This window comes from Erinaceus europaeus, chromosome 2 (assembly GCF_950295315.1).
Source record: "Erinaceus europaeus chromosome 2, mEriEur2.1, whole genome shotgun sequence".
Taxonomy (NCBI): Eukaryota; Metazoa; Chordata; class Mammalia; order Eulipotyphla; family Erinaceidae; genus Erinaceus; species Erinaceus europaeus.
The window spans coordinates 137,651,742-137,667,085 of NC_080163.1; the positions used below are offsets into that span (position 1 = coordinate 137,651,742).

Genomic DNA, 15,344 nt, shown 5'->3' on the forward strand with positions numbered 1-15,344 from the left:
CTTCAGAATCTGAATTAACCTAGGCATGGTTCCTGAAGCCAGCCCTCATTCCCACAAAATAAAATAAATACCAGGGAACTATTAAAGGGTGTGGTAGGCACTCCCTCTGCCAACCAGCACACACTTTCCCAGGGGCTCCATAATGTCCTAGGCATTCTCCACTTTTGAGAAGCAACAGGAACATTAGACGACACGGGGTAGACTAACAGCATCCTGGACATGCTGAGTAACATCCCCACACCAATCTAACACCCAACAGTGTTAGGTCAGCCCACATGCACCACCAAGATTAGTCTTGTTGTGATACACTATCTGACATTGTCCAGTTTACATCTGGATGTCATCTCCCCTAACTCCCAAGCTAACTTCTGGGCTTAAAACAAGAACATAGGCTATGAAGTCAAAGTGCAGCATCAATTTATAATCACTGGCTGTAACTGTAAACTCCATCAATCTGACCTAGGGCCCATGTCTATTCATATTTAGCACCGGAGCTTATGTAACCTCTGCATCTCTGTCAGCCTGAGCTCACATTCCATGATCATAAGCTAAGAACATTCTAGCTGAACTCAGTTCAGGACCAGTCTTCCTCAAGTGGCAGTGTATGTTGACCTAGCCTTCCTCCAGTGAGTGGGACAATTTCTACTATTGTTGCTCTACATTGAGGGCAAGGTCCTATAGAGGGCCACAAGAGGGTTTATGATAGTCCTGATGGAGATGACCAGTGATGGTGGAGAAAGGAATCTGTTAGAGGTCTAGGCCCATCATAGCTATGTGGGAATCCTGGCTAGGGCCCCAGATGATGGGATGGCCATCATTAAAGTGTGCCAGTCTCTTGCCCTTAGTCAGGTTTTGTAGTCCTTACTTTATCTGACAAGGTGAGACTTAGCCCAAAATGTTCCTAGCTGTGACCATGGACTGTGACCTGAACATTTGATTTATCACCTCACTAACTTCAGTGTTAAATGAATGTATTAGTAGCACATATTTCCCTGGTTTGGAGATGAGGCTGGAAGCATAACAGAAGGTTTCCAGATACAAAGAAACCCCCACCCCCATCCCCACCTCCACTAAGAATTCCCAGGATGCAAGGTCCTCAGATTGGCATACCTCACCTCAGTTAATCCTACAATAACTAGAGAGACAGGTGACAGTGTGTGTGCACACTTGACCTGCATAAATGCAAAAGGTAAGGAGTTTTTAGGGACACAGAAGAAACTGCTTTTAGGTGATACTTTCAAAAGTGTTTCAGCCAGAGCATAGGACCTGCAGGCATGAGGTCCTGAATGTGATCCCTCGAACTTCATATACCACAGTGGTGCTCTGGTTCCCTCATTCTCTTGTTAAATAGTCAATAAATAAATAAATCTTTTTCGAAGTGTTTCTTATTGAATGGCAGCAATTATATCTGAACATAAATAAATATAAACTGGAAATTACTGAGCTCACAAATAATTATCTAGGGCTGAATGCCTGTCACAAATAAGGTAAGATTTTTACCAGTTGCTCATAGATTAATAACGATTTACAGAAGATATTCATACAATCTTTTCCTTAAAAATGTCTGGAGAGGGAGTCGGGCGGTTAAGTGCAGGTGGCACTAAGCACAAGGACCGGCGTAAGGATCCCGGTTCAAGCTCCCAGCTCCTCACTTGCAGGGAAGTCGCTTCACAGGCAGTGAAGCAGGTCTGCAGGTGTCTATCTTTCTTTCCACTCTCTGTCTTCCCCTCTTCTCCATTTCTCTCTGTCTTATCCAATAACAACAACATCAATAATAACTACAACAATAAAACAACAATGGCAACAAAAGGAAATAAATAAATAAGAAAAAATTAAAAAAAAAATGTCTGGAGAATTTGTACATTATAATAAACAGGTTTCATGGGTCCTCACTGTCTTCTCTATCACTCCACTACATATAAAGCTATTCTCCTGCCCAGAAATCATCTGTCATGGAAATGGAGAATACAAGCATGTCAGTGAAGAAAGTAAAGTCACTCATGGTATGTGTAATGAGTATAACAGAGCTCAAACTTAAAGTGAAAAAATTTTCTTCTCCAAAGAGAATCACAGACCACCATCCAAACTAGAAGTACACAAAGAGAAAATTGCACATACAAAGAACCATTGAGTCCCCATATGTGTCCTGCCAGGAAACCTGCCAGGACACCTGTGACCACCGCACCTGTTGTATAAAAAGGCAGTCAAGTTCTGTTTCACACTGCCTCTTATCCAAATAACCAACTTGCCCAGACCCAACTTTTGACAAGGAATCTCTAACCTTTTTTGAGAACTCTGAGTTTTATACTCCTTCTCTGGGCTTCCTTAACTGACTCAGAGTGCTCTGGAAATTTCCAACAGTTTTACTCCTTGAGACTTCCCAACATGTTGCTCTAAGCATCTTCCAAGGTTCCCCCTCCTCCCCAAGAGGTGGAAGGTGTCTTACCGGGATCTGCCACCAAAGCAGTTTGTGCTGGGGGGCTGGTGCCGATTATCGGGAGCAACAGCTGTCCCAGAGGATTCTCTTGAAGGCGGCTGTGATCCTAGAAAGGGATCCATCAAAAGACAAGACAGAACTAGTGAGAAGATCATCCCTTGTTTGAGATGTGACCACAGACAGAGCTCACTCCAGGTACTGGAGTTCCTGGACATGGTCAGTAGCAAGTTATAGTCACCAGCGCAAGAAGAAACAGGAACAGTCGGGTGACATCTGTTCTGGCTATAGTCTAGGGGAGGTGGGGTGAACCTGGGGTGTTTCTTCTCCACCATGCTTAGGAAAATCTAAGGTACTTATAAGCATATTGCCTTTTGGCTTAAGAATTTCTGCCACGCCAATGCAAGACAGAGAATGGAGGCTGAGCACACAAAATGGGGACAAGGAATTGGCATGTTTCTCCATATTGCAACCAAAGAGGGTTTTGTTGTTGTTGTTGTTGTTTTCAAGACAAATAAAACCGATGGTAATCTAATCATGATACTCTTCTACTAAAAACTCCCCAGCCACTTTCGGTTTCTTAGAATGAGTACCAAAACATTTACCCAGAACTTCAAGGTTGCATGATTTTAGCTGAGACACCTCTCCAGTCTCATATCCCACCTATCTCTTTCTTGTTTCTCCCATTGCCCAGCCACCCTGACTGCCTCTGCTCCCACCAAGGGCCAAGCTTGCTCCACCTTCTTTCATATGAAACTTAAAAAAAAAATTTTTTTTTACTTATCTTTATTTATTTATTGGATAGAGACAGATAGAAATCAAGAGGTAAGGGGGTGATAGAGAAGGAGAGACAGAGAGACACCTGCAACACTGCTTCACCAGTTGTGAAGCTTTCCTCCAGCAGGTGAGGGCTAGGGGATTGAACCTGGTTGAACATTGTAACATGTGTGCTCAACCAGATGGGCCACCATGCAGCCCCTGTATCCAACTCTTTACCTCTTACTCAGACACCCTTTACCCCACTCTACCACCTTGGCCTATCTCAATTCCTCATACCCCTACAGATCTGTGTCCTCAAGGAAAGCTTTCCCAAGTCTCCAACTTAAATGAGATGTCTCATAAATATAGGGATTTCATATAACCCAATAATTCCCTTACAGACCTTTTGTCACTACTACAAGTTATATAATGGTTTGAGTGTGTGCTCATTTGATATTTAACATCCTCACATAGATTATAAGCTCCAGGAAATAGAGACTGAATTTACCTACACTCTCTCTCTGGCTAGCACTGGATAGCCGATCTCATACATACTAGGTGTTCAACTATGATTATCCCTTATCAAATGTGTGGAAGATACATGTGTTTCAGGCAGGGGTAGATAGCATAATGGTTATGCAAAGAGACTCTTGTGCCTGAGGCTCCAAAGTCCCAGGTTCAATCCCCCCATACCACCATAAACCAGAGCTGAGCAGTGTTTTGGTTAAAGTGTGTGTGTGTGTGTTGTGTGTGTGTGTTGTGTGTGTGTGTGTGTGTGCGTGTGTGTGTGCGTGTGCGTGTTTCTCCCTGTACAGAACTGAAACCAAGTAACAGAGGATTCTCCACAGTCAAGGTCTATGCAATCACTTAAGATTCCACCCAACCACCTTGAAATCCTAATTTTACTCACTTACAGCTATAGAAAGTCTGTTTGAAGCCTGAGAAGTACCAATTACATCACATCTAATGAGAAAAATTATGAAGAAACCCAATCCATTTCAGACTTCAGATTATGAAATAATTTCCTGTGAGCTCCAAAGGTGATTTATTTCAGACTAGATAAAAAGATATAAATTGGGAGTCGGGCTGTAGCGCAGCGGGTTAAGCGCAGGTGGCGCAAAGCACAAGGACTGGCATAAGGATCCTGGTTTGAACCCCGGCTCCCCACCTGCAGGGGAGTCGCTTCACAGGCGGTGAAGCAGGTCTGCAGGTGTCTATCTTCCTCTCCTCCTCTCTGTCTTCCCCTCCTCTCTCCATTTCTCTCTGTCCTATCCAACAACGACAACAACAATAATAGCTACAACAATAAAACAACAAGGGCAACAAAAGGGAATAAATAAATAAAATAAATATTTAAAAAAAAAAAAAAAAAGATATAAATTACCCACATTAAGGACAGAGCGGGAAACACTCTAATTCCCTGCTTCTGTCTATATTTTCTCAGTACAAGTCTCTAAAATACAATCCCCTTCCCCAACTAGGATCATGTCAGAAAAGTCACATTTTAATTTCCCCCTAGGAGGCCCAGGTGATATTTAATAACTAAATTTTATTTTCCAAAGTCCATGTAGGATGAAAAGATGTTTATCCCTACTCACAAACCAAACATCAATACACTTATAAAGACTTGACATTTATTTTGGTCCTTTATCAGAAATCAGTCCTTAAAAAATCATGTAATAATTTTGGTTAAGGATGTTAATAACAGTCAGACTAGTTGTGGGCCAAAGCCAGCAGAGCAATATCTAAACCCAGATACCTGGTACAGAAGCAAGCTCTGAGCACTACCTCCTACCCTCTTTCCCGCCTGCCCTATCCCAGCACAGGCCCCAGGAGCAGGGAGGCACTCACCATCTGTCACGGCACTGCCATTAGGCACATTTCCCAGATCAACAGTTGGTCCGTCCAGGAAAATTGTCAGCTCACCACCCGAGACAACACCGCCTTTGTTCTCCGTCTGCAGGTTCAGGGTCAGCTGCGTATTCTCCACTGTTGTGCATAGAAGGCAACATGGCAGTAAGGAAAGATAGAAACAGGCTGGGTGTATGGATCAACCTGCCAACGCCCATGTCCAGCAGAGAAGCAATTACAGAAGCCAGACCTTCCACCTTCTGTACCCCATAAAGAATGTTGGTCCATACTGCCAGAGGGGTAAATGTTCAGGGCTCTGAACTCCAACTTCATCATGACGCAGAGAGAGCAAAGGAAAAAAAGAAAAGAAAAAGAAAGGACACTCAGAAGTAGTGTGTATGACTTAGAAAGGAAGAAAGGAAGAGATGGCAAGACCACAGAAAAAAATGGGCAAATATATATATATATATTTATATTTATAGAAATAATAGTCAACCCATATCTGTGGTCTTGGGAGAACTAATGCAGTTTCCAGTGGAGGGAATGTGGACACAGAACTCTGGTGGTGGGAAAGGTGTAGAATTACATCCTTGTTATCTTTTAATTTTGTCAATCAATGTCAAATCCTTAATAAAATTTTTTAAAAAATAAAAGGCAGCATGGGCAGACTGAAGCCAATGTACCCCAAGTTAAAATCCTGTAAGTTACAAACCCCTATTTCACTCTGGCTTCCCTGGCAAGCTTTTTCTCTGCCTTTAACTCAGGACCTCATGCTCAAAAATCCAGTAACACTTTATCCACGGTGCCACCTCCTGGACCATAGCTAGACCATTTTTGCATATTTGTTTGTTTATACCAGAGGGCTCTAAGAGTAGAGATATTGCTGAATTACAGAGGAAGGAAGGAAGTAGTTACCAGTAGTATCTTCCTCCCCATATAAAGAATGACGGCAAAAAGAAGAGAAGTAGGTCAGGAGACTCTAAGGCAATATCATCAGGAAATTTTCACTACATGAAAGACCACAAGGGTTTATTCTAATCTATAGTATAAAGTATCTTGTTTTCAACTTTCCATGTTGAAAATGCTTCATGAGAAAAAAGTTTGTGGCCCAGAAGGTAGGGCAGTGGATAGCATTAGAATCTCAAGCATCAGGATGAGTTCAAGTCCCTGAATGGCATGTGCAAAAATGATACTCTCTCCCCCAATACCACATTGATAAATAAACCCTTTAATACCAGATCACTGGTTTTTTTTTAGAGCAATGCAGAGTACATATCAATAAGTATCTCCATGAGTACTTCCTAAAGACAAACTGACGCAGCCAAAATAGTGTGTTCCAAATTTAAGAAATGATATGGTCCAGTGGTCCGGGAGATGGCACAGCCGCTAAGGCACTGGACTCTCAAGCATGAGTTCCTGAGTTCAATCCCTGACAGCACATGTACCAGAGTGATGTCTGGTTCTTTCTCTCTCTCTTATCTTTCTCATTAATAAATAAAATCTTTTTTTTAAAAAAAAATGATATGGTCCTTAAAGAATTTAGAGGGGAGGGAAGGCTGGGCAGTGGCACACCAGGTTAAGCGCACATAGTACGAAATTCTAGAAACCATTTAAGGATCCCAGTTTGAGCCCTTGGCCCCGTACCTACAGGGGGATCACTTCATTCCCGGTGAAATAGGTCTGCAGGTGTCTGTCTTTCTCCCTCTCTATTTCTCCCTCCCCTCTCAATTTCTCTCTGTCCTATCCAATTAATAAAAAGGAAAAAAAAAAGGGGGGGCCACCAGGAGCAGTGGATTCATAGTCCTAAGCACCAAGCCCCAGCGATCACCCTGGAAACCAAAAAGAAAAAAAGAAAAAAATTAGAGGGGGGGAATGATAGGGGGAATGGGGCCAAGTAGGTGGCTTAGTGGTAAAACACACAATTTCCATCTATGTCACCCTGGGCTTGATCCCCAGCACCATATGGGCACACCATGAACAGAGACAAGTGGAACTCCATAGGTGGCAAAGTAGTGTTTTGATATTTTCCCCTCTATATCTCTTTCCTTCTCTGACATTGATGGCACCAGGCAGTGGAACACCAGTTGAGCACACGTTACCATGCATAAGGACCCTGGTTGGAGCCCCTACTCCCCACCTGCAGGGGGTAAGCTTTATAAAGCAGGTCTGCAGGTGTCTATCTTTTTTTTCTCCCTCACTCTCTCCCCTACCCCTCTCACATTTTCTCTGTCCTATCAAATGAAAACAGAAAAGAAAAACAAAGGGGGTGGGGGACATGGCTGTCAGGAGCAGTGCTAGCACAAAATCCCAGAGATAATCTTGGTAGGGAAAAAAAAAAAATTAAACTGCGGAAGACTGGCTTAGCAGCAAAACACTTTCAGTACTTTGTACTAGGCTCAATCCCTGGTATCACAATTAACAAATAAAAAAACAATCTAAAAAAAATCTGAATCAATTCAAGAGTCTATTACATCTTACAACAAACTATGAATAACAAATAAAATTACTTTTTTAATAAAAGGATATATTACAAAGTAGAAATGAATTACTGTCAGGTTTTCACATTCTCCTAAGTATCTCTGCCTTCCCTTTATCTCTTTCTTGTTTTTTAATATTTATTTATTTATTTATTTATTCCCTTTTGTTGCCCTTGTTGTTTTTCATTGTTGTAGTTATTATTGTTGTCATCGTTGTTGGCTAGGACAGAGAGAAATGGAGAGAGGAGGGGAAGACAGAGAAGGGGAGAGAAAGATAGACACCTGCAGACCTTCTTCACCGCCTGTGAAGCGACTCCTCTGCAAGTGGGAGCCGAGGGCTCGAACCAGGATCCTTGTGCTGGTCCTTGTTCTTTGTGCCACCTGCGCTTAACTTGCTGCGCTACCACCCAACTCCCCCTTAACCTTTTTCTTGTAATGAATTTCTTCAAATATCTTGGAATCTGTTGCTACTTATCATCAGTTTTACTGAAGGGCTTGAATAGACTGGCCTTTTTATGTTTGCTTTTTAAAATTAAGTAAAGACAGAGAAATCAAGAGGGGTGGGAAAAGGAGACGGATCTGCAGCACTGCTTTAAAGATCATGGAGAGGGAGTCGGGCTGTAGCGCAGCGGGTTAAGTGCAGGTGGCGCAAAGCACAAGGACCGGCATAAGGATCCTGGTTCGAACCCCGGCTCCCCACCTGCAGGGGAGTCGCTTCACAGGCGGTGAAGCAGGTCTGCAGGTGTCTATCTTTCTCTCCTCCTCTCTGTCTTCCCCTCCTCTCTCCATTTCTCTGTCCTATCCAACAACGACAACAACAATAATAACTACAACAGTAAAACAACAAGGGCAACAAAAGGGAATAAATAAATAAAATAAATATTTTTAAAAAAAAAAAAGATCATGGAGAGTCCTCATCCTCGCCACACACACACACCCACTCCCGACCCCCACATGGGGACCATGGCCTTAAACCTAGGTTCTTGCTCATGGTAATGTGCTTGGTCAACTGGATGCATCACCGCCTAGTCTGTTTGTTTGTTTTTGTTTGTTTGTTTGTTTGTTTACCAGAGCACTGCTCAGCTCTCGTAGTGCCTGGGACTGAACCTGGGACTTTCAAGCCTCAGTCTATTGACACCTAGTACTACTTACAGGGCATGCAAATGAGCCAACTTGGAAGGGGACCCTGCCATCCTAATCTATCCTTCAGGCAGCTGTGACCCAACCAACATCAACCACTACTGTCTTGTGACAGATTCCAGGCCAGGCTGCCGAACTAAGTTGCTCTCAAATCCTGACATACTGGAACTACTGAGGTAATAAATGTTTACTACTAATGATATTTGCTATTATTCCTTATGATACATTCTTTATGAGTACTATATTTTTAATACTTTATTGATTATTGGATAGAGAGAAAGAGAAAATGAGAGGGGAGGGGGAGATAGAGAGGGAGAGAAACACCTGCAGGCCCACTTCACCACTCATGAAGCTTTCCCCCTGCAAGTGGGGACCAGAGGCTTGATCCTGGGCCCTTGCACACTATAATGTGAGCACTTAATGAGGTGCGCCACTGCCTGGCCCCTTTACTATTATTCTTTTAAGTACTGTCTCCTTCCTCTATCATGCTGAGATTCAGGGAGAACATCCTCAACAGACAGTCCAGCACTGAGAGTGGGTGCCAGCCAGGCAGACTAGGTTCAAATCTCAATTTTACTTCCTACTACCTGAGCACCATTAAGAAAAGTATCTGGAAGTGCAGGTGGCACAAAGCGCAAGGACCGGCATAAGGATCCCAGTTCGAGCCCTGGCTCCCCACCTGCAGGAGAGTCGCTTCACAGGCGGTGAAGCAGGTCTGCAGGTGTCTATCTTTCTCTCCCCTTCTCTGTCTTCCCCTCCTCTCTCCATTTCTCTCTGTCCTATCCAACAACGACAACATCAATAACTACAACAATAAAACAACAAGGACAACGAAAGGGAATAAATAAATAAATAAATAAATAAATATAAAAAATTAAAAAAAAAAAAAGAAAAGTATCTGGGAGTTGGCTGATAGTACAGTGAGTTAAGCACACGTGGCGCCAAGCGCAAGGACCGAGTAAGGATCCCGGTTCAACCCCCCCGGCTCTCCACCTGAAGAGGGGGTCACTTCACAGGTGGTGAAGCAGGTCTGCAGGTGTCTATCTTTCTCTCCCCTTCTCTGTCTTCCCCTCCTCTCTCCATTTCTCTCTGTCCTATCTAACAACAACGATATCAATAACAACAACAATAATAACTACAACAATAAAACAACAAGGGCAACAAAAGGGGAAATAAATAAAGAAAGAAAGAATTTAGAAAAAAACTATCTAATGGGAATAGGGCAGTAATGCAGTGGGTTAAGCGCATGTGATGCAAAGCGCAAACCAGCGTAAGGATCTCGGTTTGAGCCCCCGGCTCCCCACCTGCAGGGGAGTCGCTTCACAGGCGGTGAAGCAGGTCTGCAGGTGTCTATCTTTCTCTACCCTTCTCTGTCTTCCACTCCTCTCTCCATTTCTCTCTGTCCTGTCCAACAACTATGACATCAATAACAACAATAATAATAACCACAACAATGATAAGACAACAAGGGCAACAAAAGGAAAAAAAAATAGCCTCCAGAAGCAGTGGATTCGTGGTGCAGGCACTGAGAACCAGCAATAACCCTGGAGGCAAAAAAAAAAAATTATCTAACATAAATATAAGTCTCCCTATCTGAAAAACAGGAACAGGAGGTGGCTGTTTCTTTTTTTAATTTTTATTTTATATTATTTTTATTAAACAGAGACAAAGAGAAATTGAGAAAGGAGAGGGAGATAGAGAGGGAGAGAGGCAGAGAGACACCTACAGTCCTGCTTCACCACTCATGAAGCTTTTTCCCCTGCAGGTGGGGACCGGGGGCTTGAACCCTGGTCCTTGTGTACTGTAATGTGTGCTGTAATGTGTGCGCTTAACCAGGTGCACCACCGCCTGGCCCCAGGAGGCTGTTTCTTCAAATGACAATTGTGAAGAATTAAATGGCACCTAGTAAGTGCTTGATAAGCTGTCATTTTTATTTTCTTTCTGTTGACACTACTGGCTAAGACTGGTTGCTCTTAGTCAATCATGTTGATTGCATATCCACTCTTCTCTTGATTTTCTCAAGCTTTTTTTATTGTGCCAGGAAACTTCATAAAATCTCACTTCATTCCTGTGAGAATGTCATACATCAGAAAAGGTAACAACAGCAAATGCTGGAGAGGGTGTGGGGTCAAAGGAACCCTCCTACACTGCTGGTGGGAATGTCAATTGGTCCAACCTTTGTGGAGAACAGTCCGGAGAACTCTCAGAAGGCTAGAAATGGACCTACCCTATGATCCTACAATTCCTCTCCTGGGGATATATCCTAAGGAACCCAACACATCCATCCAAAAAGATCTGTGTACACATAGGTTCTTGGCAGCACAATTTGTAATAGCCAAAACCTGGAAGCAACCCAGGTGTCCAACAACAGATGAGTTGCTGAGCAAGTTGTGGTATATATACACAATGGAATACTACTCAGCTGTAAAAAATGGAGACTTCACTGTTTTCAGCCGATCTTGGATGGACCTTGAAAAAATCATGTTGAGTGATATAAGTCAGAAACAGAAGGATGAATATGGGATAACCTCACTCTCAGGCAGAAGTTGAAAAAAAAGATCAGAAAAGAAAACAGAAGTAGAACCTGAAATGGAATTGGCGTATCACACCAAAGTAAAAGACTCTGGGGTGGGGGTGGGTGGGTGGCGAGAATACAGGTCCAAGAAGGATTCAGAGAACCTAGTGGGGGTTGTAGTGTTATATGGGAAACTGGGGAATGTTATGCATGAACAAACTATTGTACTTACTGTTAAATGTAAAACATTAATTCCCCAATTAAAAAAAAAAAAAAAAAAGTCCTTTGTTCACTAATCCTTTCTTAAATAAAAAATTTAAAAAAAAAAAAAAAAGAAAAAAAATCTCCCAAATCACATAACCATTATGGAAACAAACAACTGATCTTTTTTCTTACTCAACATCAGAGCTTCACAGCTCCAGGCTAACTTTTTTTTTTTCTTTCAGAAAGAAAGAGAGAAGGAGAAAGATAGCACAGCACTAAAGCTTCCTCCAGTGTAGTAGAGGCCTGGTTGGAAATTAAGTTGTACACATGGCAAAGCAGGTGCACTATCCAAGTGACCTATTTTTCTGGTCTGATGCCTGATGCTTCTCAGACATTTCCTACAGACAGATGCCCAGTCTTCTACAGGTAGTCACTACTACCTGTAGAAATATGCCGAAAGGAACGTTCTAAGGGCTCCTTGATTCCTTTCCTGATATCTCAGAAAGGTTATCACTTTACTAATGTGGTCAGGTTTTCCTCTCCTTCCTGAAGGGATGATAATGTTTAAGTGGAAGGTAAAACAACCCAATATGTCTTTCTCTGATTTCAAACTCCTGACAAACACATTGTCATGATTCTCTGACAGAAGCCAGAAGTATAACCTGAATTTTGCTTTCCATAACCTCACCTCCAGACTCTTAAATTAGCTCTTCTGTCAAGTTTACCCATCAAATGTGTCCAAAAGTCACTACACTTGGAAGCTCAGACATTACCTTGCAACTTTATGAGACACAACTGACCTTTAAAAAGAACCAGTAGGGGAAGGCTTTTTTCTTTTTTTCCTTCTTTCTTCCTTTCTTTCTCTCTCCTTTTCTGATGAACTTCTGAGAACATTACCCTCCTGTTTCATTTACTGAAAAGAAACCCAGAGAGTTAGATCTCTGGTTATCACTATCATGACAAAGTGATCTAATTAGGCATCATTAAGAACAAGACAAACTGCTATCCACACATTTCCTGATGTGATACTATGTGAAATGCATACTATCACTTTTTTTAAATTTTCCCTTTTGTTGCCCTTGTTTTTTATTGTTGTAGTTACTATTGATGTCATCGATGTTAGATAGGACAGAGAGAAATAGAGAGAGGAGGGAAAGACAGAGAAGGGGAGAGAAAGATAGACACCTGCAGACCTGCTTCACCACCTGTGAAGTGACCCCCCCCTGCAGGTGGGGAGCTGGGAGCCTGAACCGGGATCCTTACTCGGTCCTTGCGCTTGGCGCCACGTGCGCTTAACCCACTGCACTATCAGCCAGCTCCCCACAATATCTTTTAAGTGTCCTGGCTAAATGGCCTTGGAGGTAATGCAGTAGATAAGGTGTTGGGCTCTAAAGTAAAGCATGAAGTCCCAAGTTTTATCCCTGGCATCATATATGCCAGAGAGATGCTCAGACTCATACACTTGCAAATAAAATAAATATTTAAAAAAATAGTTTCAGGGACCAGGCAGTAGCACAGCAGGTTAAGCACCTATGGTGCAAAGTGCAAGGACCAGAGTAAGGATCCCGGTTCAAGCCCCCAGTTCCCCACCTGCAGGGGGTTCGCTTCACAAGTGCTAAAGCAAATCTGCAGGTGTCTATCTTCTCTCCCTCTCTCTGTCTTCCCCTCCTCTCTCGATTTATCTCTGTCCTATCCAACAACAATGACAGCAATAACAACAACAACAATAATAATAACAACAATGACAATAAACGACAAAGACAACAAAAAGGGAAAAAATGGCCTCCAGGAGCAGTGGATTCATAGTGCAGGCACCGAGCCCCAGCAACAACCCTGGAGGCAAAAAAAAATAAATTAAAAAAAATAGTCTCCTGGATAAAAACATTTAATCTGAATCCAATCAGACCTTGAAGGCTCCTTCCCAGTTTACAAGAAGAAGCTAGAGAAACAAAGCAACACCATGAAGAAGCAATCAGACAAATCCACAAATCCATAATGCAGGACATCTATTGGTAATCATCCTGGACTCTAAAGAAAAAAAATTTTTTTTTCATTACTAACTGTAGTGTGTTGTACCTATTAAAAAAAAAAAAAAGGCAACGTATTCTGGGAGAGTAAGATACAGGATAAGGTGAGAGAGCATGAGGGATCCAGTGCATTATGGTGGAAAAGAATTTAAGTTAGAGGTGAGAGTGGTGTATAGGCGTCTATCTCTGGGAGATGATAAATTTTATCCATGTGTCAAACTGTCCTGTAAACCATTATTTCCCTAATAAGTGATTTTGGGGAGAAGGAAAAAGTCATTAAAAGAGTATGAGTATGAAGGAAATGCTTCTAGATTTAAAGAAACAAATGCTAGGCAGAGGGTAGATAGCATAATGGTTATGCAAAGAGACTCTCATGCCTGAGGCTCCAAAGTCCCAGGTTCAATCCCCCATACCACCATAAGCCAGAGCTAAGTAGTGCTCTGGTTTTAAAAAAAAAAAAAAAAGAGGGAGTCAGTCTGTAGCACAGTGGGTTAAGCGCAGGTGGCACAAAGCACAAGGACCGGCATAAGGATCCCGGTTCAAGCCCCGGCTCCCCACCTGCAGGGGAGTCACTTCACAGGCGGTGAAGCAGGCAGGTCTGCAGGTGTCTGTCTTTCTCTCCCTCTCTGTCTTCCCCTCCTCTCTCCATTTCTCTCTGTCCTATCCAACAACGATGACAACAACAATAATAATAACTACAACAATAAAACAACAAGGGCAACAAAAGGGAATAAATAAAATAAAATAAAATAAATTTTAAAAAAGAAAGAAAGAAAAGAAAAGAAAAAGAAACAAATGCCATGCACAATGTTTGACTGAACCTTGATTTGAAAGAAAATATTCTTGAGACAACTCAAGAAATTTGCATCCAAATTACTGTTGGCTTTCTTCTTTTTTTGCCTCAGGGTTATCACTGGGGCTCAGTGCTAAAATGCTAGTATTATGAATCCATTGCTCCTGGAGGCCTTTTTTGTTGTTGTTGTTGTTTAACTGGATAGGACAATGAGAAACTGAGGTGAGAGCACGATACAGAGTGAGAAAGACACCTGTAGACCTGCTTCACAACTTGTGAAGTAACCCCCCTGCTGGTGGGGGGCCAGGGGCTTGAGCCAGGATCCTTGCACAGGTCCTTGCGCTTTGTACTATATACGCTTAACCCAGCATGCCACTGCCTGACCACCACTGTTGGTTTACTTATGGCCAGTAATGATATATGATTTTACATAGGAATGTTTCTTGCTAGAGTGAAAGCTCAACATGTGAACAGCAGACTTTCATGCTTGAGGTCCCAGAGGTCCCAGGTTCAATTCCCAGCAATATACCCAAAGTGAGAGATCTAAGCAGTAGTCTGGTCACGTGAATGTTCTCTCTTTTCCTTACTCTATATGTCTCTCTCATAAATATATATGTGCATGCCAGATGATGTGTATGTGATACCTTGCACAAGGATACATGTTCAAGCTTCTGCCCCTGTCTGCAGGGAGTGAAGATTCACAAGTGGTAAAGTATATCTGCAGGTATATCTCTATCTCAATCTCCCCCTTCCCTCTCAGTTTTTCTCTGTCGGTATCTAAAATAAAATATTTTTAAAATAAATATTTTTAAAATTTTCTTTTATAGGAAATACAGGAATCGATTACGAGATTGTCTGTATTTATTCTAAAGTGGTTTATAGAACAGGATATATATATATATATAGACTTTTTTTTTTTTTTTAAACAGAGCACTGCTCTGGCTCATGGTGGTGTACAGGATTGAATCTGGGGTTTTGGAGCCTCAGGCATGAGAGTCTGTTTGCCTAATCATACACTGTCATTTCTTTTTTTTTTTTTTTTTTTGCCTCCAGGGTGATTGCTGGAGCTGTACCTGCACCATGAATTGACTGCTCCTGGAGGCCATTTTTCCCCCTTTTGTTGCCCTGGTTGTTTTATCATTGT

General features: G+C 42.2%; 1 protein-coding gene across 2 annotated transcripts in view; it reads right to left on the bottom strand.

Annotated features, from left to right (window-relative positions):
- Positions 1-15,344, bottom strand: part of WWP2 (WW domain containing E3 ubiquitin protein ligase 2) — a 191,561-nt gene that overhangs the window by 102,781 nt on the left and 73,436 nt on the right. For both annotated transcript variants that reach the window (XM_007524578.3, XM_060185261.1), the window contains 2 exons: positions 5,045-5,182; positions 2,447-2,543 (listed from right to left, as the gene is read on the bottom strand). In XM_007524578.3, the coding sequence (XP_007524640.1) occupies positions 2,447-2,543; positions 5,045-5,182 (235 nt within the window). Of the gene's footprint in view, positions 1-2,446; positions 2,544-5,044; positions 5,183-15,344 lie in introns of those variants that run through there.